The 27,601-nt window shown below is 37.2% G+C and overlaps 1 protein-coding gene across 4 annotated transcripts; it reads left to right on the top strand.

Moving 5' to 3' along the window:
- The first annotated feature begins 266 nt into the window (after positions 1 to 266).
- On the top strand, positions 267 to 27,601 carry LOC113864469 (ADP-ribosylation factor GTPase-activating protein AGD4-like). 4 transcript variants are annotated; one of them, XM_027498211.1, is made up of 19 exons: positions 267 to 435; positions 1,208 to 1,284; positions 1,909 to 2,009; positions 2,380 to 2,450; positions 4,310 to 4,372; positions 4,543 to 4,587; positions 5,353 to 5,418; positions 6,173 to 6,220; positions 6,308 to 6,403; positions 6,496 to 6,537; positions 17,100 to 17,294; positions 17,467 to 17,598; positions 17,676 to 17,894; positions 18,522 to 18,608; positions 18,701 to 18,973; positions 19,373 to 19,491; positions 19,599 to 19,677; positions 25,841 to 26,265; positions 27,271 to 27,601. In XM_027498211.1, exons 1-19 carry the CDS (start codon positions 385 to 387, stop codon positions 27,383 to 27,385), a joined length of 2,304 nt encoding a protein of 767 aa, XP_027354012.1. In that variant the 5' UTR covers positions 267 to 384; the 3' UTR covers positions 27,386 to 27,601. The 4 variants fall into 4 exon arrangements, with proteins under 4 accessions (XP_027354012.1, XP_027354010.1, XP_027354013.1 ...); XM_027498209.1 differs by having other exon boundaries at positions 17,100 to 17,318; positions 27,271 to 27,588; XM_027498212.1 differs by having other exon boundaries at positions 19,373 to 19,488; positions 19,593 to 19,677; positions 27,271 to 27,542.

Below are 27,601 nucleotides of genomic sequence, written 5' to 3'. Positions count from 1 at the left end.
CTATAGTCATTTCAGAAAAATTATTTATAATTTTTGTCTAAATACATTATACATGTTATATTACTAACATGTGATGATAAAAAATATTCTTTTAAAATTAAAATTTATGAAGTTTAAGATTAATAAAATTTTTTAAAAAAGATTTAATCTAGTAAATGTTAAAAATTTCTAGAAAATAATGATTACATCTAAGAATTTGGACAGGAGAAAAAGACACATGGTGGGTTAACGGCGGGGACAAAATAGTCACGTTACAAATATGCATCTGCATCTCCATCTGAAGCGTATTCATGTTCATGTTGTGCACAACATTGACATGCGATCTAAATTGTAACTGAGCTTGACCCAACCAACCACACGCACACTCACCACCATTCAGCAACAATGGCTTCGTCCTTCGTCAAGCTCGATGATTCCCCTATGTTCCAGAAGCAGGTATTTCCATTCTCTTCAATCAGATCACTCTTTTCGCATTCTATTTTGCCGCTGCATCGAACTTATCTTCAGATTTGGTTTGGTGACACTGCGCATGTCATATACCATTGTGCTTTCCGCTGACTTCGTTAGGACCGTTTGTTTTCGCTTCGACTTCTTTGTCAAATCTTCCAATTGCTGCTATCACAGACTATCAGAGTTTCGATTTATTTTGTGACATACTGTTTTATAGTGAGACACAAGGATATGGTTTGGTTGGATTATGGATAGTTTTGATCGGAAGTTGTGGAATAAGACTTTTGGTCTACTTTAGAATTTTCATTTTCCGTGATTTGGAAATTGGAACGAGTGAGGAAATAGGGATTATTGCAAGTATACGAGGTTTTTCTAGAAGATAAATATCTTCTGTTACTACTTTTTTAGGACACAGTTGTCTTCTTGGCTGCTTTATGCTGCTCAGCAAATGACTTCTTTTTGTTGTGTGTGGGTGTGAAATGTTCTCTTTCTGTTTTGTTTGATCATTGTTTTCTTTTGAATCCGGAAATGGGATTACTTATTTTCTACTTTTGGACTCACATATCTACTCTCTTCAATTACTATATGTTTATTACTTTTACTGTTTCTCCCCAAAATAAGTGTGTGCATATGCATTTTCATTTATTTATGTCGATCAAGATTCTTGGAATCAAAACTTTTTTGGAAAATTGTTAGTTCTTCACCAGATATAGAGAGATAATTCCTTGCTGTAATTTATTTATTTTTCTGTGTTCAGTTATTTTCTCTTGAAGAAACAGCTGATGAGTTAAAGGATCGGTGCCAGAAACTATACAAAGGGTGTAAGAAGTTTATGTAAGTAGTTGATGGTATTCCTGTGTAGAGTATTAGATCTACTTATGCGTTTACTAATTATATGTAAGTAGTTTATGTAAGTACAAGGTTTTTTTTTCTCTTCTGCTCATAGTTGTTTTGAGAGGATTTCTATTATTGATAATATAAGCAGATAAATTTGACAGCTCTGTTGCATTTGTCAGCCATATTGGATTGCCTGTATCTTTCATTACTTCTTTTAGGAGAATTTCATATCCCATTCCCTGTTGTATTTCTCACTTTTGTTTCTAATAGTATCATTTCATAACTTTTTCAATATGGTTTTTGAAAACATGAAGTTGGTTAATTAAATGCAAATCTGTTTGAACCCAAAATTGTTCTGAAGAGGTACCGTATATGTGGACTATCTAATATTAATGTTCATAAAGTTTAACTAAATGAAAGAAAGAGCTAATTGTTTTGTAATAATGAATTTTTTTGTCTAATTGTTGCATTGGATGGTTATTGGTTAATTATTGTCTGACTAAAAGATGTAGAAGCACCATGTTTTGGTTGCAAATTTCGCCAATCACATTAGCCCATCAAAATATTTCTTGGAACCTCACCAGGTGGATGTTATTAATTCTTTATTCTGTATCTCCTCAGGACAGCTTTGGGGGAAGCATATAATGGAGAAATTGCCTTCGCTGATTCATTAGAAGCATTTGGTGGTGGCCAAGATGATCCTATCAGTGTATCAATTGGAGGTTGTTGGAACTTATTTTCCTGTATCCTTTTACTAATTCATTTCCTCTTCTATACAAATAAATGAACCCAAAAGGTGTTTATTTTATATTTATGGAATAGCTATATATTTGTGTACTATTACCCTGACTTTTAGATTTTTGATAAATGGACTTTTATCTAGTTCTGGACCTGTCTTTTTCCTTTCAATTGTTACATAACTGTATAGTCGCTTTTATCATGTAACTTTCTTAGGGCAGCTCTGCCACCACTCAAGCTCAGCATAAACTGCTGCCTGATGATAATATAAGAAGTGGGATCCTTGATTATACGAAGACAGCACTGACCATTACTAAAAGAAAAGTGTATTTTTCTTTCTGTTTTTCTCCCCAGGACCCGTCATATCTAAGTTTATTATCACACTGCGTGAGCTAGCTACTTTTAAAGAGCTTCTTCGTTCACAGGTGAGCACATGAACCAGAATGCTGCACTTTTTCCTTAGTACTTCAATAGTGACTGTGACACTTGCCTTTCTTTAGGTGTGTTTTATTTATCTTGAAGGCAATGGCTTTTGATATGCTTATTCAACTAGCTCAAATTTGCTAAATCAAACGTAAAAAAGACAATCTCTTTTGATTTCTCTCACCTTAAACTGAATCATAGTAAGTTTGACAGGACTTTAAGTTAGTATAAATGTTTAACGTACTGATGTACTCATTTAGTGATGGTGTTCAAAGGCCTTGTAAAAATAGTGGAGATCATAAATCTATCATTCATGTAGTAGTAAAATGACAATTATGTGACTCTTTCTCCTTTTCTCCATTTTACATTGTTGTGTGTGAATTATGCCATGACAATAGCGGGCCTAGCTTGAAACAAACAAAAGAAATTAAGAAATCCAGCGGTTCATTCCTTTAAAACTCCAGAAAAGTCAAATGGAACTTCAACAACAGTTTCCTTTCTTTGAAAAAATTAAAGCAGCATGCAAATGATTATTAAACCTATGGAAGTTCCCAATTCTGAAGGTTTTAACTTTGTAATAAAAATTGAACTATAGGTGGAAATTCCTTCCTTGTTTAAGGTTTCCTTTTCATGACTCTTTATTGGCTACTAGAGCTGTTGAATGGGTTGACCCTAACTAATTTAGTCCTAATCCATATGAGCTAGGATCAAAAGTCCATATGATTAAGTGAGATAGGGCGAACCCATGGGCTAACTACCTTTAAAAAATTATTATAATCTATTACAAATGTTTATTTTATGTAACATTTTTTTACTATAAACTTATAGACAAATAAGATTGCTTAAAAAATAGATGAAGAATAATAAATTTTTATAATATTAAATATTTAAAATGAATCATTGTTATTAAATAAAATATAGTAATTTATTATCAAATTAAATTACATATTTATCTAATTTTTGTTTGTATTATTGATAATTATTAAATCATAGTAACATTTTTTATTCATATAAATTAATAAATAATTTCATAGTACATTCATTAATTTATAATAATATTTGAGTATTAACCATAAATATTTTTGCATTTTAATATTTTTATATTATTATTTTTTCTTTATTTATTTTAATAGTTTTTTTTAAGAAAATTTTCAATAAATATTTTAAAAGTCACAATAGACATACAAAGTTAACAAACTAAAACAAAGCTAGCTAAATTTTTTAAGTCATCTATTATTAAAATACTCAAAATAATTTATTTAAATGAAATTTAACATGTTTAAAAAAGTAAATGGAACATTGTTATCATGGAAATTGCAGATATATGATATTTAATATTGTAAAAATCATTGATGCAAAAAAGTAACTTGTTAAATTAGCAAAAATTAATGAATGTTTGCAAATTTAAATTTTGTCTCATTTTAATTTGATAGAATTTATTTTTAAAGTGAAATAACTTAATTTGATAGAATTTTTTATTTTTGAAAATATATTTTTTATATATAAAATATAATTTTTAACTAATTTTAAATAAAATAATTTAATAAAAAATTATAAACAAACACACATGTTTTATTAAAAAAATAACATAATAGTTATTAATTTATTTGTTAAGATGTCTCACATTAGTTAGAAATAGAGCCAATATACTCTTTATAAGAGTTAGGGTAGTCCTCTACCTATGAGCTAGCTCTTGGGAGTGAGGGCCTAAGCTTTTTAACATGGTATCAGAGTCTATCCAGTTTGAATGTTGGGCTACCACAGCGAGTTCCACCTGTGTAGATGTTCAATCTTGGGTGTGAGGGGCGTGTGTTACATGGATTTTTTATTTGAGTAATTACTTGATAGATTTCTTGTGTAGGTAGAGCACGTGTTGATTGACCGTTTGACGGAGTTTATGAATGTTGATTTGCAAAATGCGAAGGTATTTACTTTGTTGTTTCTATGCTCAATTTTTTATTTTGTAAAAGTTCTATTTATGTTTCTTTAGTAAAAAAAGTTATTTGCCAATTTTTCTAATATATGCTTCATATGGTTGGTAAAATTTCTTAGATTTTGACTATTCTGTTTTCCACCCATTCTGGCTTTTATCAGGAATCTCGCCGCCGTTTTGACAAAGCTGTGCATTCTTATGATCAGGTAAATTTGGTAAATCAAATTGGTGTTTGTAAGTCAATGTTTAATTGTCCTTGTCATGCTTAGATATTCTTTTACAGTTTAAGTGCTTGTATCATACATTGCCAAAATGATATTTTTTATGTGATGTGATGTCTGTTTTGGTATTCATCCTGTTTATTTTACTACTTTTTTTTTCTTGAAGTTATTTAGTTGTTTTTTGGGTTTAGGATTCCTCGTAAGAGTGAGTTATGTGGGTGTTTTACTCTTTTGTTTGTATTTGTTCATATGAATTTTTGGCTTTTAAGGTAATTCATTGTGGTTTATATGGACTTCTTATTTTTTGCAATTATTTCACAAGACCTTTGTTCTATTTGTCTTTTGACTAAACTTATAGTTGTTTTGGTAAATTATTCTTTGATGAAAGCTTTAGTTAATTCCAGCCTGGGTAATCCTTAATACTTGTGGAGATAAAAATGTTATAGGAAGTACATCAAAAAGCTATTTTGCAATCTGAGTGCTCACATAAGCATTGAGGTAAGGCTTGGTCAAATTCATGGTGGCGTAAGTGATTTAAGCCAACTGCAGAAGCCTATAAAACCATTTCCATTTTGCCCTTGAATGGCTCTTTGATTTGATTACATTACATCCTTGACTTTAGTGTCATAGATTTTCCATTTATCTTTTGTCTTATTTGTGTTTGGATTAGATTTGAACCAAAATACCCTATTTCTCAGATTTTCTATTAGTTTTAATATCTAACAGGATTCATGAATCCCTTTTTTCCAGTCACGAGAAAAGTTTGTGTCTTTGAAGAAGAATACGCCGGAAGACATTGTTGCTGAATTAGAAGAGGTTTGCCATATCAATTTGTACATGATTAGTAGCTTTTTCTCAAAAAAATTTAGTCTGGTCTGATATGTCCCTTAACTTTCTTGTGCCGTGTCATGATTTCAGATTATGGTGAAAAGTTTATCTTGTGACTTCACTTGTGGAGATATTACTAAGATATTTCTTGTGAAACTTACAATAGCCAATAGGTCTTAGGTGCTTTCCTGTCATTCAGATCAGATGAATTTCATAAACCATGGACTCTAATTAGGCAAGTCTATAGCAGTTAAGTTAATGCTGTCACACCCTTAGACTAGCATCCTTTCTGAATTTGAAAGGAACTCCAAAGTCCATTTTGGGTTTTAGAGAGGATAATACATGTATTAGCACTTTGGCACACTAATATCTCCATTGATTCTTAATCTGAAATTGTGACTAGTCTGTAGGCGGAAAGGATAAGTTGTCATGTGTGATATTGAACCTGGAAAGTATATATTTAAGGGACAATATGTGTACCTTGTAGTTCCAGTGATAGTTGCCCTGTGTTTTAAAGCCCCTCTATGTATTGGAGGTCTGATTTTGTGGGGCAAGGTGTTTGATTCTATTTTTTTATCTTTTACATCTTGATTCATGAACTAGTCTACATATTTGTTCACATGGTCTTATAATCCATTATTCTCTTCTATTTTTTTTCTTTTTGCATTGTTGGCATATTATTTCATGACTATATGTGACTTAAATTATTTAATTAATTATCTCATACGCTGATCCATGGCAGGACCTACAAAATTCAAAATCAACATTTGAAAAAAGTCGCTTCAATCTAGTATGTCTTCTACAATTGTGAATCTTTCTTTTTGCTGACATCTCCATTTATATTATGAACCTGGCTATTGGGTTTTAAGGAGTGCAGGTAAACTCTCTCATGAATATTGAAGTGAAAAAGAAGTATGAGTTCTTGGAGTCCATTAGTGCGATAATGGATGCTCATTTGAGATACTTTAAACTGGTCTGTAAATTGCTTGCTAATTCCTCACAAGTGATTGTTCAACTCTTTTTTTCATTAGTATTTTTCACTTGACAAGGTATCTTATGCTTCAGGGTTATGACTTGCTGAGCCAAATGGAACCCTATATTCACCAGGTATAAAGTGTGGTTTTCTTTCACTTCTTGCAAGCTTATTGAAGATATGATTATGAACATATTCTGTATACTTGTTGTTGAGATGAAGAGAAAACAAGAGACATGATAGAATCCATGTGTCTTGCCTACACATCGGAAAATAATAATATATATGTATACACACATAAGTGTATTTACAAATATACATAGTGATAGGCCCAAGCCCATATCTATCATATGATACACTAACAATAATCTAACACTCCCCCTTAAGCTGGAGCATATAAATCATATGTACTAAGATTGTTACATATATAATCAATCCTCGGACCTCTCAATGATTTGGTGAAGACATTTGCCAACTGATTATTGGAATTAACAAACTGAGTAGTAATGTCCCTAGATAAAATCTTTTCCCTGATGAAATGACAATCTATCTCAATATGTTTGATCTTCCCATGAAATACTAGATTGAGGCAATGTGAAGGGCAGCTTGGTTATCACAAATGAGAGACATTTGTATAACCTCCCCAAATATCAGTTCTTCAAGTAACTGTTTGAGCCAAATAAGCTCACAAGTAGCTGAAGCCATAGCTCTATACTCTGCTTCTGCACTGGCTCGCCACCACATTTTGCTTCTTGCTTTTTCAGAAAATTAAGTTATCACCAATAAAGACACAATAACCAGAAGTGGATCTCCTATCAGTAGGAGAACCTGCCCAATCTGCATCTGAGTATCCCACAACTCGAGTATGTTTATTGTCTTTATATAACAAACCTTATCCTGGGTTCCTTTAATATATTTTAGAATACAAATGACTACATCCCAATGACTTGCACAAGGAGAATTAAGAAACTGACTTACCACACTAATTGCAAAAGAGATGTCTGGATGAGTGACAGTGAGGTAGTTCAGTTTTCCAACTAGTCTCCTGTATCTCTTAGGATCTAAAAGTGGATCCCCTTGACCTGGTAGAAGTTTAGCATTTGGATCCATAGGTGTGTCAACGGGCTTGGAATTCATTAGCCCAGTCTCCTCTAAAATATCCAATGCATACTTTCTCTGAGAAATTACAACTCCATTCCTGGATTGTGCTACCTCAACCCCCAAGAAGTATCTCAGTCTGCCAAGGTCTTTAGTCTGAAAATGATAACAAAGGTGTTGTTTTATCTGGAAAAGGCCATGGTGATCACTACCTGTATGACAATGTTGTCAACATACACTACCAAGTAGATACACCTAGTAGCTGAATGGCGATAAAACATAGAATGGTTAGCCTCACTCCGAGTCATACCAAACTGCTGGACTACTGTACTGCAGAGACGACACACTAAGCCTGAAGACTCCCCCTGAGCAACAAAACCAGGAGGTTACTCCATATAAACCTCCAACATATCACCATGAAGAAAAACATTTTTAACATCTAACTGATAGACGAGCCAATGACGCATAGCAGCCATGGCTAAAAATAATCTAACAGAAGCCATCTTGGCGACAGGAGAAAAGGTGTCACCGTAGTTTAACCCGAATATTTGAGTATAATCTTTGGCTACTAATCAAGCTTTGAGTCGATCAACTATGCCATCAGGGCCAACTTTCACTGTGAAGATCCATCTACAACCAACAACAAATTTTCCAAGAGGCAAAGGAACGAGATCCCAAGTACCACTTTTCACCTGCAGTTTTAGGAATAGACGCAAAAGAAATGGAAGAGAGACAAGTATAATGGGATGGGGATAACTTGTGATAACTCAAGAGTAACATAATGAGGTGAAAGATTATGAGTGAAGCGTATACCTTTACGAAGTGCAATAGGAAGATCAGACTCAGAAGGTGGGACTAGAGGAGACAGAGGAGTTGGCTCCGGAGGAGAGTCAATAGGCGGCCAGTCTGGAAGGTGCGGATGTTGCAGGCAATGATAAACTTGTAGAGGTGACCTGGCTGAGGTGGTGGATCTTCCTGCACAATGGGCATGTCTGAGGGATCAAAGACAAAAAGTGTGGTGATGGATACTATGTCAGACACAGAGGGTGAGGAATTAGACTCAAAGTAGAGAGAAGATTCAAAGAAGGTGACATCAATAGAAATGAGATATCTACGAAGAGAGGGTGAGAAACACTTATACCCCTTCTGAGATCGAGAGAAGCCTAAAAAGACACACCTATGGGACTTAGCGGACAATTTATCAAGACCAAGACTAAGATTGTGAACAAAACACATAGACTCGAAGACCCTAGGAGGTAAGGGGTGGAGAGACTGATGAGGGAACAATATAGAGTGAGGTACTTGGTTGTTTAGGACAGAAGAGGGCATGCGATTTATGAGATAGCACGTAGTGAGAACAGCATCACTCCAAAATTGTTGAGAGACATGACCATGAAGGAAAAGGGTTCAAGTTGTTTCAATGAGATGTTTATTCTTACACTCTGCAACCCCGTTTTATTATGGGGTATATGCACAAGAGGTCTGATGAAGAATACCATGGGAAGACATAAATGTTTGAAAAGAATGGGAGAGATACGAGGCACATATAGAAACACCAAATTGATTTTTGACTTCATTATAAAAGGATTGAAATACAGAAAACAACTCAGAAAAATTTTCCATTAAAAATAACCAGGTATATCGAGAATAATCATCAATGAAAGTAACAAAATATTGAAATCCTAAAGTAGACCTAATACGACTCGAACCCCAAATATTAGAATGAACTAAAGCAAAAGGAGACGAAGCTCTGTTATCTCCTAAGAAATAGACTACGGCTATGTTTTCCTAATTGACATGACTCACACAACAAAGTTGACAACTTACACAGACTCGGTACGAGTTGTTGCAGCTTGGCAAGGCTAAGGTGACCCAACTGAGCACGGATGAGAAGGGGAGAATCCACTATCGAGCCAGCATGAGCAGAAGTACGAAGCTGATAAAAGTCATAAGACTCATCCGACGCCAATCATCTATCCCGAACTCCGGTCCTGTAAGAAAACATAGTCTTTAGTAAAAGAAATGACACAATCAAGAGAACGAGTGAGACAGCTAATGGATAATAAGTTAAAATGAGACCCAGGGACATAAAGAACATTATCAATGGAGAGAGAAGGAAGAGGGTGGACACTACCAACACCATGGGATGGGGCTTGGGAGCCATTAGCCAAAGTCACAGACGGTAAGTAACCAGAAGTGGAAATGGTAGAGAAAAGAGATTTATTACCAGTAATATGATCGGTGGCACCAGAATCAAGAACCTAAGGACCAAGGGAGGTGGAGTGAGTGAGACCAGCAAAGGAGTTACCTGTGTGCACAACAGAAGCAGTGGAACCGGAGGCCTGACGATCGTCATACCATTTAAGGAAGTCGTTGAAGATAGTCGGTGGGATTGGATGATCAGATGAAGGGGCATCAGCATCAGATGGCACAGAGGGAGCAACCTGGGCAACATTAGCAGACCGAGGAGGGCGACCATGCAGTGCAATACAGGTCAATAGTGTGGCCCAATTTGTGGCAATGATCGGACCTGTAACGACCTTTGCCTGGTTTGCGAAAGCGGCTATAGTCATCACGCTGGGATACTAAGGCAAAAGAGTCAACAGGGGTGACAGAAGAAGGTATGTCAGTGGAAGACTTGGGCGGCACACGCAACAAGGTTGACCAAGTGGAGGTCAAAGTGGGCACAGTCAAAGATCCCAAAATCTAATCACAAATCAAAGAATACTCGTCTGGGAGCCCATACAATGCCGTCAACATAAATAAAGTTTGGCGTTGCTCCAGTTCTTGAGTAGGAGTGGAAGCAGGGGGCATGAGTTCATTAAAATCATGTAAAAGACCATGAACTTTGCCCAAGTGCGTAGCCATGGATCCATCAATACTTTTAGGGACAATGGTACTCAAGAGATTGTGGCAAACACCATAAAGGCGTTTGGTATCATTGGTGTAAAGCACCCTAGCCTGCTCCCAAACCCTAGCACAAGTCTCATGGGCTCGAAATATATGCTTCAAGGTAGGATGAATAGTCGACTTAAGAACATTGCAAATCTGAGCATCAACTTTGGACTAGTGAGGACGATCTTTTTCGGTGATAGGATTAGCCTTCTGAGTAAGATGATCAAGATAATCCTGTCACCTTTAGCCAGAGCTTGATATTAGAGGCCCAGGTATCATAGTTACTGCCATCTAACTTGTCAATAGAGAGTGGGACATTGACATAGTTACTGAAGATGGGAGTACCAGACTTAGTAGCAGCAGGAGTAGCCATGGGTCAACTGTAGGAGAGAGAAATAGCCACAGGAGAGAGAAAAAACTTCCCAAAAAAAAGGAAGAACCCACGAGGACTAGACCTGAGACTCACAAGCAACGACCAGATCGGGATAGAGGACACTGAGGTGAGTCCGGTGGCGGCAAGGGTGGCCAGAACGGCAGCCAAACTTGCCTCCACGCGTGGCTGACGGCGGCTGGCAGAGAAGAAACGCGCCGGTGAAGAAACGGCGCGTGAGAGCCCGTCCCAACTTTGATGGACGTGATTCTGGCGGTGTTGGACTCAGAAGGACGGCGCGAGTCCAACAATGGTGTTACCGGTGGGATTTGCAGAGGGCGGCGGCGGCGGCGGAAAAAAAGAAGAAAGAGGAAAATGTGTCGAAAAAAATAACACGGCAACACAGGCAAATTGGAAACTGGAATGAGGCACGGTTTTCGAAAAAAAATTTGACAGCAATGGACAGTTGGTCCACTGGAAAGACACGGATTAGGGTTATTCCTCGTTAGGCTCTAGATAAAGAGAAAACGAGAGACATTTGATAGAATCTGTTTGTCTTGCCTACATAGCGGAAAATAATTATATATATATATGATAGGAGTGGACATGTGGGCTTGGGTCGTGAGGAAAGGCCCAAGGCATGGAGGGTGTATGTTAGGAGAAAATGGGCTAAGAATAGAAAAGATGAGGTGGCAAAAATTGTAACAGAATTGCCAAACAAGGGGGAATGAAGATTTGGGGGAATATAGGGAATGAAGAGGGGAGAGAGAGATCACTTTTTTTGGATAGAGAAATTCTGTTATGGGCAAGGAGCTGTAGTCTCTCTGTAGGAGCGGTGCTCTATGGCAGTGGGGTTGTTTATTTCCTCCTGTATTGCTTTCTTTTACGTTAAATAATATACCATTCCTAGATTTTTTTTTTAATTAATTCTGCAGTCTAATATCTGGTCCTTAACAATTTGGTCCGACTTGTCGGATACGAAAGTGAGGAGAGTAGTGCCAGCGGATGCCACCAAAGAAAATGAAAGCGAAGATTGTAGGTTTAGAGACGGAAGTCGCTAGTCTCAAATCAGCTTTACAAACCATGCAGCTCAAGTCCAACGAAAACCATGCCAAACTAATAGAGATGTTCTCTAACTATAGTGTCATTTTGAACGGAGAAGGATCTTCTAACCGAGAATCTTCACACTATTGCGATGACCCATGGATTGAATTTCGTCAATCGGTTAAGAAGGTCGAACTGCCAATGTTTGACGGGGAGGATCCTGCTGGGTGGATTGTAAGAGCAGAAGTGTATTTTCAGGTCCAAGGTACGCCACTGGAAGTGAAGGTGAATCTAGCCCAAGTTTGTATGGAGGGGTCTACAATTCATTTTTTCAAGTCCCTTTTGGATGAACAAAACAGTCTTACATGGGAGCAGTTCAAGAGGGAACTATTGGAGCGGTATGGCGGCATAGGTGAAGGGGATATTTTTGAAAGGTTGGCTGCGATCCATCAGGATGGAAGTGTCGAGGAATATATCACAGAATTTGAACGTCTCACAGCCCAGGTTCCGCGTTTTCCCGATGATCAGTATTTTGGATACTTTGTTCATGGATTGAAAGAGGTAATCAAAGGGCGTACGAAGCTTATGCATGTTGGGACCTCTATCACGATCATGGATGATGAATTTAGCAAGGGCAATTGAGATGGAATTACAAGAGAGGAAAGAAGGAGTATCATGTGCTGTTGGGTCAAAAGTGGGCTTTGGAGTGGGCCAAGTGAATCGGGCTGGCCCAACTTTTTATCCCACATCTAGATCGGGTCGTGGGTCAGGGTCAGGGTCAGATTATGGTCAAATGAAATTACCTAGGGCAGGAAATGCTGGAGCGGGATTCAAATCAGAATTTACAGGACAACCCCGTCCTATTTCAAGAGATCGAGGAGTGCGGCACCTATCCTACCAAGAACTAACAGAGCGAAGGCAAAAAGGGTTATGCTACAAGTGTGGTGGGCCTTACCACCCCAACCATCAATGTCCCGATAGGCAGTTGCGGGTGTTGCTAATAGAAGAAGAAGAGGATGCCGACGGGGAGGCAAAGATGGTGACTGTAACGGACGAGGGTGAGGCAGAGGAGGAGAGCGGAGAGTGTAGCATGCTATCGTTGGAAAACACTGTGGTGGTGAAGGAACTGAGGCACCAAACTATGAAGGTTCAAGCTTGTCTCAACGGTCCCTATTTTAGTGTTAATTGACAGTGGGGCCACACACAATTTCGTATCTAGAAAGATGGTGCATGCAATGGGCTGGCCAGTTACAACTACAAAAGCTCTAAACATTAGGCTTGGAGATAGTTACGTGGCACAAACTCAAGGTATGTGTTCGGGAGGAAATTTGAAGATCGGGGCTTTGTCTTTCATTGTAGATTCAATGGTGTTTGAACTGGAGGGAGTGGATTTGATTTTGGGGATGGCTTGGTAAGCATCCTTAGGACGAATGGTGGTAGACTGGGGTGAGCAGATTATGCAATTTCAAATAGATGACAAATGGGTACTAATTCAGGGTGAAGGGAGGCATGGTGATAAACAAACAGCTCTACAAACCTTGTTGGGCCGCTGTAAAAGTGAGATAGAAGGCATACTTTGGTCGACTGGGGTGAAAGTACATAAGACAGACTTGTATGATCACGAACAGAAGCTGAAGGAGCTGCTAGAAATTTTCAGTAAGGTGTTCAAGGAACCCACAGGACTCCCCCCTAAGAGAAGTAAGGAGCACGCTATTAACTTGATAGAAGGGCAAGGACCAGTAAATGTGAGGCCATACCGTTACCCACACCACCATAAAGACGAAATTGAGAATCAAGTGACGGAATTCTTACAAGCGGGGATGATTAGGCCAAGTCAAAGTGCATTTTCTAGCCCCGTCATTTTGGTAAAAAAGAAGGATAATACTTGGCAAATGTGTGTGGATTATCGGGCTTTGAATAAGGTGACAATTCTCGAAAAGTTCCCTATTCCAGTAATTGAAGAATTGCTAGATGAATTGTATGGGGCACAATTTTTCTCCAAGCTTGACCTCAAGTCGGGATATCACCAAGTTCGAGTCAAGGAGACTGATATTCATAAGACAACATTTCGCACACATGAAGGCCACTACGAATACATGGTAATGCCTTTCGGTTTGATGAACGCTCCTTCTACATTTCAATCATTAATGAATGAAATATTCAAACCCATGTTGAGAAAAACTGTGCTTGTGTTTTTTGATGATATACTGGTGTATAGCACCAGCTGGGAGGAACATGTCACACATTTATGTGAAGTATTAGAGACACTGCAACGGCATCAGTTAGTAGCAAACCAAAAGAAGTGCTCTTTTGGACAAATAGAGGTGGAGTATTTGGGGCATATCATTTCTAAGAATGGGGTGATGGTGGACCCTAAAAAGGTGAAGAGTGTAAAAGTCTGGCCTGTCCCAAAGAATGTTAAAGGAGTGAGGGGTTTTCTCGGGTTAACTGGATATTATCGCAAATTTATCCGAGACTATGGGAAAAGGGCTAGACCTTTGACTGAATTGACCAAGAAAGAGGGTTTCACATGGAATCCTCAAGCACAAGAAGCATTCAAGTGGCTTAAACAGCAACTCACCACTGTCCCTGTGTTGGCCCTTCCCAATTTTCAACAGGAGTTTGTAATAGAGAGTGATGCTTCCGGACAAGGAATAGGAGCAATCCTCACTTAGAATGGCAGGCCCTTAGCTTACTATAGCAAGGCATTAGGGGATAGGAACTTAACTAATCAGCCTACGAAAAGGAATTAATGGCTGTAGTACTAGTTATTCAGCATTGGAGACCCTACTTGTTAGGGAGGAAGTTTATAGTGAGAACTGATCAGAAGAGTTTGAGGTAGTTGCTCTTGCAGAGAGTGACTAATATGAATCAGCAAAATTGGGCAGCAAAGTTATTGGGGTATTGGTTTGATATTGAGTATAAACCAGGGTTGGAGAATCGCGGGGCTGATGCTCTATCCAAAATGTACGGGGATACTGAACTGCAATCAATGATTCATCAACCAAGATGGACAGAAATTCAAGAGGCTATGCAAGAGGTCCACTGTGATGAGAAATTGCTGTCTATTATTTCCGCCCTCCAGAAAGGTCAGGAAACTCGGCCAGGGTTTATATATAAACAAGGGACTTTGTTCTATGATGGAAGGTTGGTGCTGTCAGCAACCTTTCCTAAGATGTTAAAGGAATTTCATGAAACTCCACAAGAAGGACATTCGGGGTATTATAGGACATATAGGAGGATGACTGCCAATCTGTTTTGGTTCGGAATGAAGAGAACTGTTCAACAATTTGTTATGGGATGTGATGTGTGTCAACGTCAAAAATACCTTGCTACAGCCCCTAGTGGTCTGCTTCAACCGTTAAACATTCCAGAACAAATATGGGAAGAGATCTCTATGGATTTCATCATGGGATTACCTAAATCGAAGGGATATGAGGCTATCTTGGTAGTGGTAGACAGGCTGTCCAAGTACAGCCATTTCATACCTTTGAAACATCCTTATTCTGCAAGGGTGCTGGCCGAAATTTTTACACGTGAAGTAGTTCGTTTGCATGGTTTCCAGCCTCCATAATCAGTGACAGGGACCCTATTTTTGTAAGTACTTTTTGGAAGGAACTGTTTAAGTTGCAAGGGACTCACCTCAAGATGAGTACAGCCTATCATCCACAAACGGATGGCCAAACGGAGGTGGTCAATCGTTGTCTAGAGACATTTCTAAGATGCTTCATAGCTGATCAACCAAAACTGTGGGCAGAATATTGGTATAATACTAATTTTCATGCATCTACTGGGACCACTCCTTTTGAGGTGGTTTATGGAAGGAAACCTCCGTTGCTAACCAGATTTTTACCAAGAGAAGTGCGAGTGGAAGCTGTTCGCAGAGAGCTCTTAGAAAGAGATGAAGCTCTCAAACAATTGAAATACCAATTACAAAGAGCTCAAACTCGCATGAAGGGTCAAGTAGATCATAAAAGGCAGGCCAAGCAGTTTGAAGTAGGAGAGTGAGTCTTCCTAAAATTGAGGCCTCCTGGTCAATTGACTCTGGGAGTTAGGATTCATCCCAAATTAGCCCCTCGGTACTATGGTCCTTTCAAGATTTTGACAGGAGTAGAAGCTGTAGCATACAAATTGCAGTTACCTGAGTCAACAAGGATACACCCTATTTTTCATGTCTCACTCCTCAAAAAGGCTGTGGGTGATTACAATATTGAGGAGACACTTCCATTGGATTTGGCTACAGATTCTGAAATTCAGCCTGAACCTGAGACAGTGCTTGCTAAACGTGTTATTAAGAAACAGGGAGCAAATGTCAGTCAAGTATTGATACAGTGGAAGGGACAAGGTATGGAAGAAGCAACATGGGAAGAGGAGTTCAACATCAAAAGTCAGTTCCCTCATTTGAGACTTGAGGACAAGTCTCATTTTGAAGAAGGAAGCATTGATAGGAGTGGACATGTGGGCTTGGGTCGTGAGGAAAGGCCCAAGGCATGGAGGGTGTATGTTAGGAGAAAATGGGCTAAGAATAGAAAAGATGAGGTGGCAGAAGTTGTAACAGAATTGCCAAACAAGGGGGAATGAAGATTTGGGGGAATATAGGGAATGAAGAGGGGAGAGAGAGATCACTTTTTTTGGATAGAGAAATTCTGTTATGGACAGGGAGCTGTAGTCTCTTTGTAGGAGCGGTGCTCTGTGGCAGTGGGATTGTTTATTTCCTCCTGTATTGCTTTCTTTTACGTTAAATAATATACCATTCCCAGATTTTTTTTTTAGTTAGTTCTGCAGTCTAATATCTGGTTCCTAACAATATATATATATATATATATATATATATATATATATATATTTATACACACATAAGTGTATTTACAAATATACATAGTGATAGGCCGAAGCCCATATCTCTCATATGATACACTAGCAATAATCTAACTAATTGTCTGTGTTTGACTACTTGTACGAAATTTGAATTCCTAACAGCTTGAGAGGATATTTCTTGCTAGTGGTCAGTTGATATCTTATACCATTACAAGGACTATATAGCTTGGCCATTGTTTTCTATGTTCTTTGCTGTTGATTCTTCTACCTGATTTGGGGCATGTTATGAACAATTAGTTAGAATTATATATAGTGATAGTAATATGTGTTATCTTTGATGGTTTTATTTTATAATGATCAACTTTGAAGTAATCTGACATTTGATGCTGGTGGCTTTCATTGGCTCAAACTTAGATTGATACATGAAAATTGACCACATGATTTTATTTTTGGTTACCTTCCTGAACTTAGGTGCTAACATACGCACAACAATCTAAAGAACTGGCTAATATTGAGCAAGATAAGCTTGCAAAAAGGATCCAGGAATACAGAACACAGGCAGAGCTGAAAAGCATACGAGCTTCTAGCAACTATACAGATACAAAGCCAGGTTCTGATGGCACCCATGTTGTAGGCTTGAGCTCTTACAAAAACTTTGAAGCAGGGGTGCAGTCTGCAACCAAAGGGGAGGCAAGTAATTGGCCTGTTATGGTTAATATGTGAAAGTTCTCCTGTTTTTCTCAATTACATTGATTTTTCCTCCGCTGTTATCCTTTATTTTGATGTCTTAATTTGTGTGCTGTCTTGTTATTTTATTTTATTTTACCCTTGATTTTAGGTTCAAACAATTAAACAGGGATATCTGTTAAAACGGTCATCAAGCTTGCGAGGAGATTGGAAACGAAGGTTCTTTGTACTTGATAACCAACGGAATTTATATTATTACAGAGTGAAGGGTGCCAAACCCATGGTAGTTATTTTTGTCTCGTATTTGTTTTGAACTATCAAACGATCTGCTCATGTTTTACTTTCAAAATCTGTCTGCAGGGCTCTCAGTCATATAATTATACTCGTTCTTCTGAACAAAATAGTGGCATGTTTGGTAGATTCCGTTCAAGGCACAACAGGGCAGCATCGCTAAATGAGGATGTTTTAGGTTGTTGTGCAGTTGATCTTTGCACATCCACTATAAAGATGGACGCAGAGGATACCGATCTACGACTTTGTTTCCGAATAATTTCTCCCTCAAAAACATACACACTGCAGGTGACTGGTTGACTTATCTCTTATACTTTAACAAGTCATAATATAAGGCACTGCATTATGTGTTAACTTGGTGACAACCAAACATAATTTAGGCAGAAAATGGGCATTTCTGTTGGTTACATTTGTAATTTTTGCTTCTTTTAGATTAAAGCTTTTTTGCTAGATTTTGCATCAAATTTTTTGTTGGTATATTGTTGTTGATGGAAACTAGGATCCGTTGTCAGATCCAGATCCAAGGAAGAAACCACCCATCTAGAAAGTATATTTCAGAAGAGGGTGTGTGGCACAGTAACTATCATGTTGGCAGTTGAGTAAAAATTAGCAGATATGTATTATTAGAATGTGTAAAAATAACCGTAATGTAGGCAGTCTTGGGCAAAAGTGAGCAACAGTTATGAATTATGAAATATGTGTAGTATGGTAAAGTAGGATGATAAGTGTGTTATTATTTACAGTTTGTGGACAGAGAATGCTCTCTGTAGGAGACTTTTGTCTCTGGGACAGAAACTGTTTGCTTAACGTGTCATTTTTGTGTTCAGTATTAAATTTTATTAGTTAATCAATTGGTGTTCTATCAGTTGTCAATATTTTTTTTTGTTTGCTGATACTCCAAACTGGTTTTATCAGGCTGAAAATGAAACTGATAGGATGGACTGGGTAAACAAAATTACTGGAGCTATCACATCGCTTTTTAATTCTCAGTTTCTTCAGCAGGTTATATATTCAAACCTTTGAACTATAACTTGTTGCCAGAAGCCCATATGAGATGTAAAGTTAAAAATATATTTTGTTTGTGATCATTGCAGCCTCATTATGGTAGATTGCACTTGGAAAATAAAAACTCAACAGTTGGTGCTTCTTTGACAAGTCAATCAGAGGATAGTCACAAATCTTTGATGGATGACATATATTCCAATGAAGTGGGTAGTGTCTCTGAGATCTTAAGGGGAATTCCTGGGAATGATAAATGTGCTGAGTGCTGTGCTCCTGCACCAGACTGGGCATCTTTAAACATTGGCATTTTGCTGTGCATTGAATGCTCTGGCGTACATAGAAATCTTGGTGTTCATGTCTCGAAGGTGCATTCCTTCCGATGCAAATGCAAACCATTTATTTTACTAAACAGTTTATAATAAGGAAATCAGAACTTCTGTAACTTGTTTGAAATTTTCTCTGAATTTTATCTTTAACATTGAAGCATCCATAGTTTGAAAATGTAAAGATTTTATTTATTGACTTTATTGCTCTAGCATAGTTATACTGCTCTAAAGTGCTTACATATTTTTGCAACTCTTTCTTTCTTGTTCTGTGGGCTTTCATTTATCTTGTTATTTTTTTACTTTTTGGAAAAAAATACACACTTTGTTTGTGTTTGTAATTGAACTGAGTCATTTTCTTAAATACTGTGATTTTGTATTTGACATTAAAAGTAAATTACTGCTTTCTAAAGGTAATTAAATTTTATCTGCAAACTGCAGGTGAGATCCATAACATTAGATGTTAAGGTTTGGGAACCTACCGTTTTGAAGTTATTTGATAACTTAGGTAACACTTATTGTAATTCTATCTGGGAGGGCTTGCTTCTTGAAAATGAAAGGTAAAATTTTGGCTTTCATTACACAATGTACAATGTGCTATATTTTACATTGAGTGATTGTGTAGTGGAGCTTGTAATCCTTTCTTTTTGGGAACAATTATCTGCAGAGTAGGTGAATCAAATGTGTCTATGAAACCTTGCTATACAGATGCCTTTCAAGACAAGGAAAAGTACATCCAAGCAAAGGTAAGCAATTTCAGTTCTATTTCAATTTTTATAGAAAACCATGGTTTACTGCAGTGGCAGCTTGATATTGATATTTTTTGACTTATGATAATTTATTTCCATGAGTAAGATAGCATAATTCTATTTCATTTTTAATTTTTGTATGTTTGATAAATATTTTAATTCATTATTTATTAATATTCTATCCACTTTGAAAAAAAAAAAAAATATTGTTGTTCATTGAGGTATTTGAGGTATTTGCTAATATCCTTAGGCACCAGCATCCAGGATTTTGCTGGAAATATTTTCAAATTATCCGAAGAATTAAGGTTTTAGTTACCAACTAACAATTTGAAGTTATATAGGTTGGCCCTCAATTGGAATTGAACAACATTTTGTGAATTTCACTTCCCTTTATGGTCTTGATAAATTACTTGTTTTCATTGCTAATAAAATTCCAAATAAGATAGTTGATGGTTGCATATACAGAGAGATTATGTGTCCAGATCACTGCATTTGTGAATAATATAATTAGGGATCTGTCAAGATCCGTTGATATCAGGTGTCAAACTTGAACACCTACAAAATTTAATAACCTTTTATACAATGCAAGATTAACCAATCTAACTATTAGTTGAAGGTTTCCATCAAGTAGATCAACTTTATAAAATTTTATATAAAAACAATATTATTAAGTACTTCATCGTGTTACTTTATTTTAATAAATAATATATTTTTAAAATATAAATTGTCAAGAAGGAAATTGGTATTCCCTCTCAGACTTACTCACTCTCCAATCACAATGAAAGAGGAAAGGAACACAACTCTGAATTTCATTCATAATCCTCAAATGATTAGGGAGGGGTCTTTTTATACTATCCAATCCCTTACAACTATATTTCCGTTAATGACTAACCCACTAGATACACTAATTAACTGTTAAAATAGTTATTTTCTATTCCTAATTTCTGAAATATTACAATTAAATCCTCTATTTTTCTACTTAAAACAAGTGTCCCCCTCATCAAGTATAGCCTTTACCCCAAGGCCATGGAGGATCAAGTTGTCCAGGGAAAGTCTGGATATTTTTGCTGCAAGGTGTGCAACTCCTGCCAAATAGCATCTTCTGGATTCGTTTCTGACCATTGCACTAGTACTTCCGTGATTGCTCTATTGCCCTTCTTCTTCATTCTCCTATCCAACACAGCTAGAGGCCTAATTTGTAATTCACCATCTGCATCAAAAAGAGGCAATTGTGATGATGCCATCTGCTTCCCCTGATGTTTCTTAAGAAGAGAAACATGAAACACATCATGTATTTTAGTTCCTTCAGGCAGCTCCAATTTATACGCCACCCTACCAATGCGGTCAATAATTTTAAAAGGGCCATAGTATCGTGCAGCGAGTTTATGAAATTGAGTATTTGCCAATGTGTGTTGTCTCTATGGTTGAATTTTGAGGTAGACCATGTCACCACATTGAAACTCTTTGTCTGTTCTTTTTAAATCAGCATACCATTTCATAGTTGCCTGTGCTTTATAGAGATTTTCCTGCAGTGCCTTAGTTATCTGCTCTCGTGTTCGGATTGTATGTTCCACAGCTTCCACTAAAGATTCTCCATTTGCCAATACCGTAGGTGTGGAAGGTGGGTAGCCATATAATGCTTTAAATGGGGTCATCTTGGTAGCAGTATGAAACTTAGTATTATACCATAGTTCTGCCAATGATAAGTACTGAGACCATTTCCTAGGCATGTCACCAGTTACACATCTTAGGTAAGCTTCAATTGATTTATTTAAAGCTTCTGTTTGTCCATCCGTTTGTGGGTGGAAAGCAGTGGATTTCAAGAGCTTTACCCCATGAGTTTTCATTAACTCAGTCCAAAATGTACTCAAGAAAATTGAATCCCTATCAGGAATTATTTCAGTAGGCCATCCATGAAGTTTAATTACCTGATCCATAAAGACTTGTGCTACTTTAGCTGCACCAAATGGATGTCCTAATGCTATGAAATGACCATATTTAGTTAGTCTATCGATGACCACTAAAATTACTGTCATACCATTAGATTTTGGCAATCCAACTATAAAATCCATAGATATAGAAGTCCATGCTTTTTCTGGAATAGGTAATGGTTGGAGCAGTCCTGCAGGCAGTTGTTGCATAGGTTTATTCTTCTGACAAATCTCACATTCTAACACCCACTGCCTTACATCTTTCTGCATCCCTTTCCAGTAAAATTGTTCTTATATTCTCCTGTAAGTCAACTCATTTCCAGAGTGTCCGCTAATTATCGAGCTATGAAAATGTTGTATAATTTTCTTCCGAATTTCTGATGTGTTCCCCACTACCACTTTTCCTTTTCTTCTTAAAATGTCACCCTTAAAAGTATAATGCTTATGAGGCTGCTGATGTAATCTGATTGTATCAACTATTTTTTGTAACTTGGTGTCTTATTTCCATGCATCCCTTGCTTCCTGAATTAATTGTGAGGTCACGAACATAATTGCTGCCAAACTGCCGTGGTGGTCATACCTGGATAGTGCATCTGCCACAATGTTTTCCTTCCCTTTCTTATATTCAATGCTGAAGTCTAACCCCATCAGTTTTTCGAGACCCCAATTCTGCATTAATGTGGTAGGTGGTTGTTCCAACAAGTGTTTTAAGTCTTTCTGGTCAGTCTTTATAATGAAGTGGTGCCCCATTATATAATGTTGCCACTTCTTAATGGCAAATAGGATTGCATAGAATTCTTTTTCATAAGCAGACAACAACTGATATTTAGGTCTCATTGCTTTGCTTATATAAGCTATAGGATGTCCATTTTGTAAGAGGACTGCCCCTATACCAATGCCTGAGGCATCAGTTTCAACTGTAAAAGGCTGACTGAAATCAGGTAGAGAAAGAACAGGTGCTGTAACCAAAGCTTTCTTTAGGGAGGTAAATGCGAAATCAGTTGCTTCTGTCCATGTGAATGTAGTATCTTTTTGCAATAGCATTGTCAGAGGAGCTGCTATCTTCCCATAGTTGTTGATAAATTTCCTGTAGTAACTAGAAAGTCCTAGGAAACCCCTCAATTCTTTCTGATTTCTAGGTCTTGACCAATTTTGAATGACCTCAATTTTTGTACGATCAGGCTCCACACCTTTTGCTGAGATCAAATGTCCTAAGTAGACAACTTTACTTTGTCCAAAACTGCATTTCTTGTAATTGACAGCTAAGCATTTTTCCTGTAAAATGTCCAAAGTGATCTTCAAACACCTGAGGTGGTCTTCCCATGTCTTGGTGTACACTAAAATGTCATCGAAAAAAACTAGGATAAATTTCCGTAAATATTCTCTGAAGATGTTATTCATCAAGTTCTGAAATGTAGCTGGGGCATTGCTTAAACCAAATGGGAGAACCACCCACTCATAGTGGCCATTATGAGTTCTGAAAGCTGTCCTGTGAATGTCTGCCTCTACCATTCGCACTTGATTATAGCCGCTTTTTAAATCCAACTTGGAAAAGTAACTAGCACCTTGCAGCTCATCTAACAAATCCTCAATTAGTGGTATAGGGAACTTATTCTTTACTGTAAGTGCATTCAATTTTCGAAAATCAGTACAACATCTCCAAGAGCCATCTTTCTTCTTTACTAAGACCAAAGGAGAAGCATAACAGCTGACACTTTCTCTGATAAAACCTGTGGATAGTAGTTGCTTTACTTGTTTTTCAATTTCTTCCTTTTGATTATATGGATATCTGTAAGGTTTCAAACAAACTGGGGCCTCACTGGTCAAACGTATTTTGTGATCATATTTCCTTTTTGGAGGCAATTGTGTAGGTTCCTTGAACAATTGCTGATATTGCTGCAATAGAGCCTCCAATTGTGCTTGTTCTGTTGTTGCTAAATGATTGTGCTTGTCCTGTGGTGAATTGCTCCAGCAAGTAGGACCTTGTATTGCCAAAAGCATTGTCTGTGCAGGGATAGCTTTTAATTTTCCGTGTCTCCAGTATATCACTCAATTGTTGTTCTCCTTGTATCGTCACTGATTTACCTTGGTGCTGGAATGACATTGTCAATTGGGCACAATTCCAACAGATTTCACCCAAAGTTTTTAACCATTGCATGCCAAGAATGATCCCAAAGTTGCTGCTTGGCAAGACCAAGAAATCTGCGATGAACATATGGTTATTAAATTTCCATCATACCTGTGTGCAAATTTTTGTGATGATTAATTGCTTGTCTGAAGCCACCATTACAGGGAAGTTCTTAATATGAGTTGTCTTTAACCCAAGCATCTTTACCCACTTCTCACATATAAAATTATGGGTGCTGCCTGTATCTATTAGAAAAGGAACTTCTTGTTTCTTAATCAACCCTTTTAACTGTAATGTATTTCCTCCAGCAACTCCCTGCAAGGCATTCAAAGAGATATGAACACTTTTATCTTGAATCTTTCGAATACTATTCTGTACAAGCTCATTTTCCATTTCATTCTCATTGTCAGAATCTGAGTCTATCTCAAAATTGCCTTGTGCTGCAAAAATAGCACTTAGTTTACCCCAAACCTTACATTTTTGTTTATGATACCTATCCCACTTGTCACCACAGAAACGACATAGTCCTTTAGCTATTCTATCCCCTACTTCTTTTTGAGAAATAGCAGGTGTAAATGTTGCCTTTGATTCTGTTGTAGATGAAGAATTTGGAAAAGATTGAGAATGACTTTGTTGTAGACTCGTGATAGGTGTGCTACGAAAGTGTTGTGTTGTGTTTGACCAAGCTTTTGAAAATCGTACTGAGGGCTCCGGGTTTGTAGATCTTCCACTTGCAAATTTCTTTGTCATCTCGTGGAGAATTCCGTCTTGCAAGCTCGCTAAACGGACTGCTTCTTGAAGTGATGAAGGTTTATGTACTCGAACAGATTTTTCTAACTCAAGTTGCAATCCAGAAAGAAAGAAACTTAGAGCTATCTCTTCTGAGATAGTGACACGAGCCAGCAAATTGTCAAATGCCTCCAAATATTCAATCAAGGCCCCTTCTTGTTTTAGTCGTGCTAATTCAGCCACAGGATCGTCGAAAGCTCCATCGTCAAAGCGATAACCCACATCTTGAAGGATTTGACGCCAAGATTTGTTCTTGAAATCTGTTGTCTACACATAATGTCTCTGCCATGCAAACGCTTTACTGTCCATTGAAAGCAACAATAAACGGCCATGGTGATCTTCTGGAGTCCCTTCCAAATCGAAGAATTGTTCAGCTTTGGCTCTCCAATCGCTAAAGTTGGTTCCATCGAAAGAAGGAAAATTAATTTGAGCTCGATCCAGAACTGAAGACGAAACTTCCTGTGTTGCACTGTGAACTTCCATCTCTAACGCCCATTTTTGCCGGTATTAAGAGCTGCCACTGATGCGATAAGGCCATCCATAGATTTTTGTAACAACTCCAATGTTTTCTGTGTTGTATCTTGAGAATCTGTGAATGTTTTCTCCAGTGAATCGATACGGGTCTTGAGTTCTTTGGTGGTCACCATCGTTACCAAGATCTCTTGATACCAATTGTCAAGAAGGAAATTGGTATTCCCTCTCAGACTTACTCACTCTCCAATCACAATGAAAGAGGAAAGGAACACAACTCTGAATTTCATTCATAATCCTCAAATGATTAGGGAGGGGTCTTTTTATACTATCCAATCCCTTACAACTATATTTCCGTTAATGACTAACCCACTAGATACACTAATTAACTGTTAAAATAGTTATTTTCTATTCCTAATTTCTGAAATATTACAATTAAATCCTCTATATTTCTACTTATAACATAAATAAATATCAAATTTTGGATGACATACTTATAAATGTCTAAAATATGTAAAATTTGATATACATGATCATGAAGATAATATAAAATGATTCAACGGTTGAATTTATCAATCTTGCATTCTATAAAGAGTTATTTAACATTATAAATGTTTAAGTTTAACACCTAATGTCAACCAATCCTAACTCAATTAGGTTGATAATCTAAATAATCTTTATTTCCCTCTCTGTTGTAGGCATATTGTCTCTGCTAGTTGTGTCAGTTTTGCATCTTCACTTTTTATGTTATGTATTGCTGTATTATCTGATTAGCAAGCCTCTGCCTTATTTAGTTTTTACTGTGATCTAAATACTGTCGGGACATGTTTTTCTTAACTAGTATGTAGAGAAAGCACTAATAATCCGAGAAGAGGATATACCTGGGATCCCTTCAGTTTCTGTTAGAATCTGGGAAGCAGTTCAGACTGTCAATATACGAGAAGTTTATCGCCTTATTGTCACATCAACTTCAAATATGATAAACATGAAATATGATGATGTGGTTCACGATGCTGATGCTGATGCTGAAGGACATCAGCATGAACCTGAAGCCTGTCTGAGAGTTAAAGAAACTAATGAGATAGAGAGGTGTTTCCGAGGTTGGTCCTTGCTACATCTGGCATGTCATTCTGGCAGTGCATTAATGGTTGAGTTGTTGCTCCAATTTGGTGCTGATGTAAATTTGCGTGACTATCATGGAAGAACTCCCTTGCACCATTGCATTTCAAGTGGGAAAAATCCATTGGCAAAGTTTCTACTGAGAAGGTAATACTTTTATTTTAAGTCATTTTTTAAGCTTGTGTTTAGGCTTTTGGTGTAGTACGTGGTCATAAATTCTTCCTCTCTATCTCCCTTTGTATTTTATCTTCTATGAAAGTTGTGTTGGATAGAATTTAGAGGAAGATGCGTGAACAGAACTGAAGGCCTCCTTGATTACAACTTACATCTACGCTCTCTTTGTAACACACATCTTATTATTGGTTAAAATTTATTAAAAACTACAAAAATCATGTGGGTCTCATTTTTTTTCTCACGTAAATTCATGTTTTTTTTCATATTTTTTTAGTTTTCAATAAATTTTAGTCAATAATAAAGAGTGTGTTGCTAGTATTCCTCTTGCAAAGAAAGAGAAGGATTTAATATCCATATTCTGCCCGAACAAAATAATCAATAGAAAGTGCTGTCTTATCCATACATATCTATTAAGGAGACTCAATGGAGATATGTGAGCACCAGAACGAGCCTTCAGGGAGTCAGGACAGCCGCAACATTGTACTGAAACAGATTCTGCTTTAGTCATAGTAATGTGCCACAGAACTGCACACACAGAACAGTTGTATAAAACTTTGCACAATTTGTGTATTCTTGTTTCAGCCTGAAATTTTGGTTATGAAATCTTATATCTCCCTTAGTCTATTTATTATGAGAAGCAAGTAGGAATTTGTGTTCCTTCTATGTTTCCTAGCTATATTTTCTTGAAATCTCACAGTTCACCATTATCTCAGACAATACCTTCAGTGTCTTTGATGAAGCCTTAATAATTGAACTGACCATCAGTTCCCTATTTTATGTTTGTATCACGAGATATTTAGACAACTTATTGCTGCACAAACAGCTACGATTTTTTAATCTGCCTATTTTTGTGTGTACTTTGTATCAGTCATGCGTTATATATAAGTGAGGATGTGTGGGAGAGAGAATTGTATGATACACATTCTTCTCTAACACAGTCTTCCAATTAAAGCATAAACTAACATGCTATTTTACTAGGGGTGCGAGGCCCTCGGTTAAAGATGCTGGCGGACTCACTGTACTTGAAAGAGCAATGGAGATGGGAGCAATAACTGACGAAGAGCTATTTATCATGCTTGCTGAATGCCAGTGAAGATGGAACGAATTGGTAAATATTGTGTTAAGAATTTTGAATATAAGCTGTTGTTCATTAAGAATAGAATGTTCGATGTCTTATTAGCATACCTAATTCACCGAAAGGAAATTCATTAACTGTGGATCCATATTTCATGCAGTTACTAATCGAAAACACTTCCCATGTATCTCTCAATGAAAATTATAAAGGAATATATTCATCAAGATACTTCCT

The sequence above is a fragment of the Abrus precatorius genome, unplaced genomic scaffold (genome assembly GCF_003935025.1).
Source record: "Abrus precatorius isolate BTA unplaced genomic scaffold, Abrus_2018 Scaffold4, whole genome shotgun sequence".
In the NCBI taxonomy this organism is placed as follows: domain Eukaryota; kingdom Viridiplantae; phylum Streptophyta; class Magnoliopsida; order Fabales; family Fabaceae; genus Abrus; species Abrus precatorius.
This window is presented reverse-complemented; position numbering and strand designations above follow the sequence as displayed.

Excerpts from the sequence above, each read along its gene's own strand:
- LOC113864469 (XM_027498209.1), top strand. The coding sequence starts at position 385 with ATGGCTTCGTCCTTCGTCAAGCTCGATGATTCCCCTATGTTCCAGAAG. Across the intron at positions 436-1,207 it reads CCCCTATGTTCCAGAAGCAG|TTATTTTCTCTTGAAGAAAC; the intron begins GTATTTCCATTC and ends TTCTGTGTTCAG. Across the intron at positions 17,895-18,521 it reads CAAAAACATACACACTGCAG|GCTGAAAATGAAACTGATAG; the intron begins GTGACTGGTTGA and ends TGGTTTTATCAG.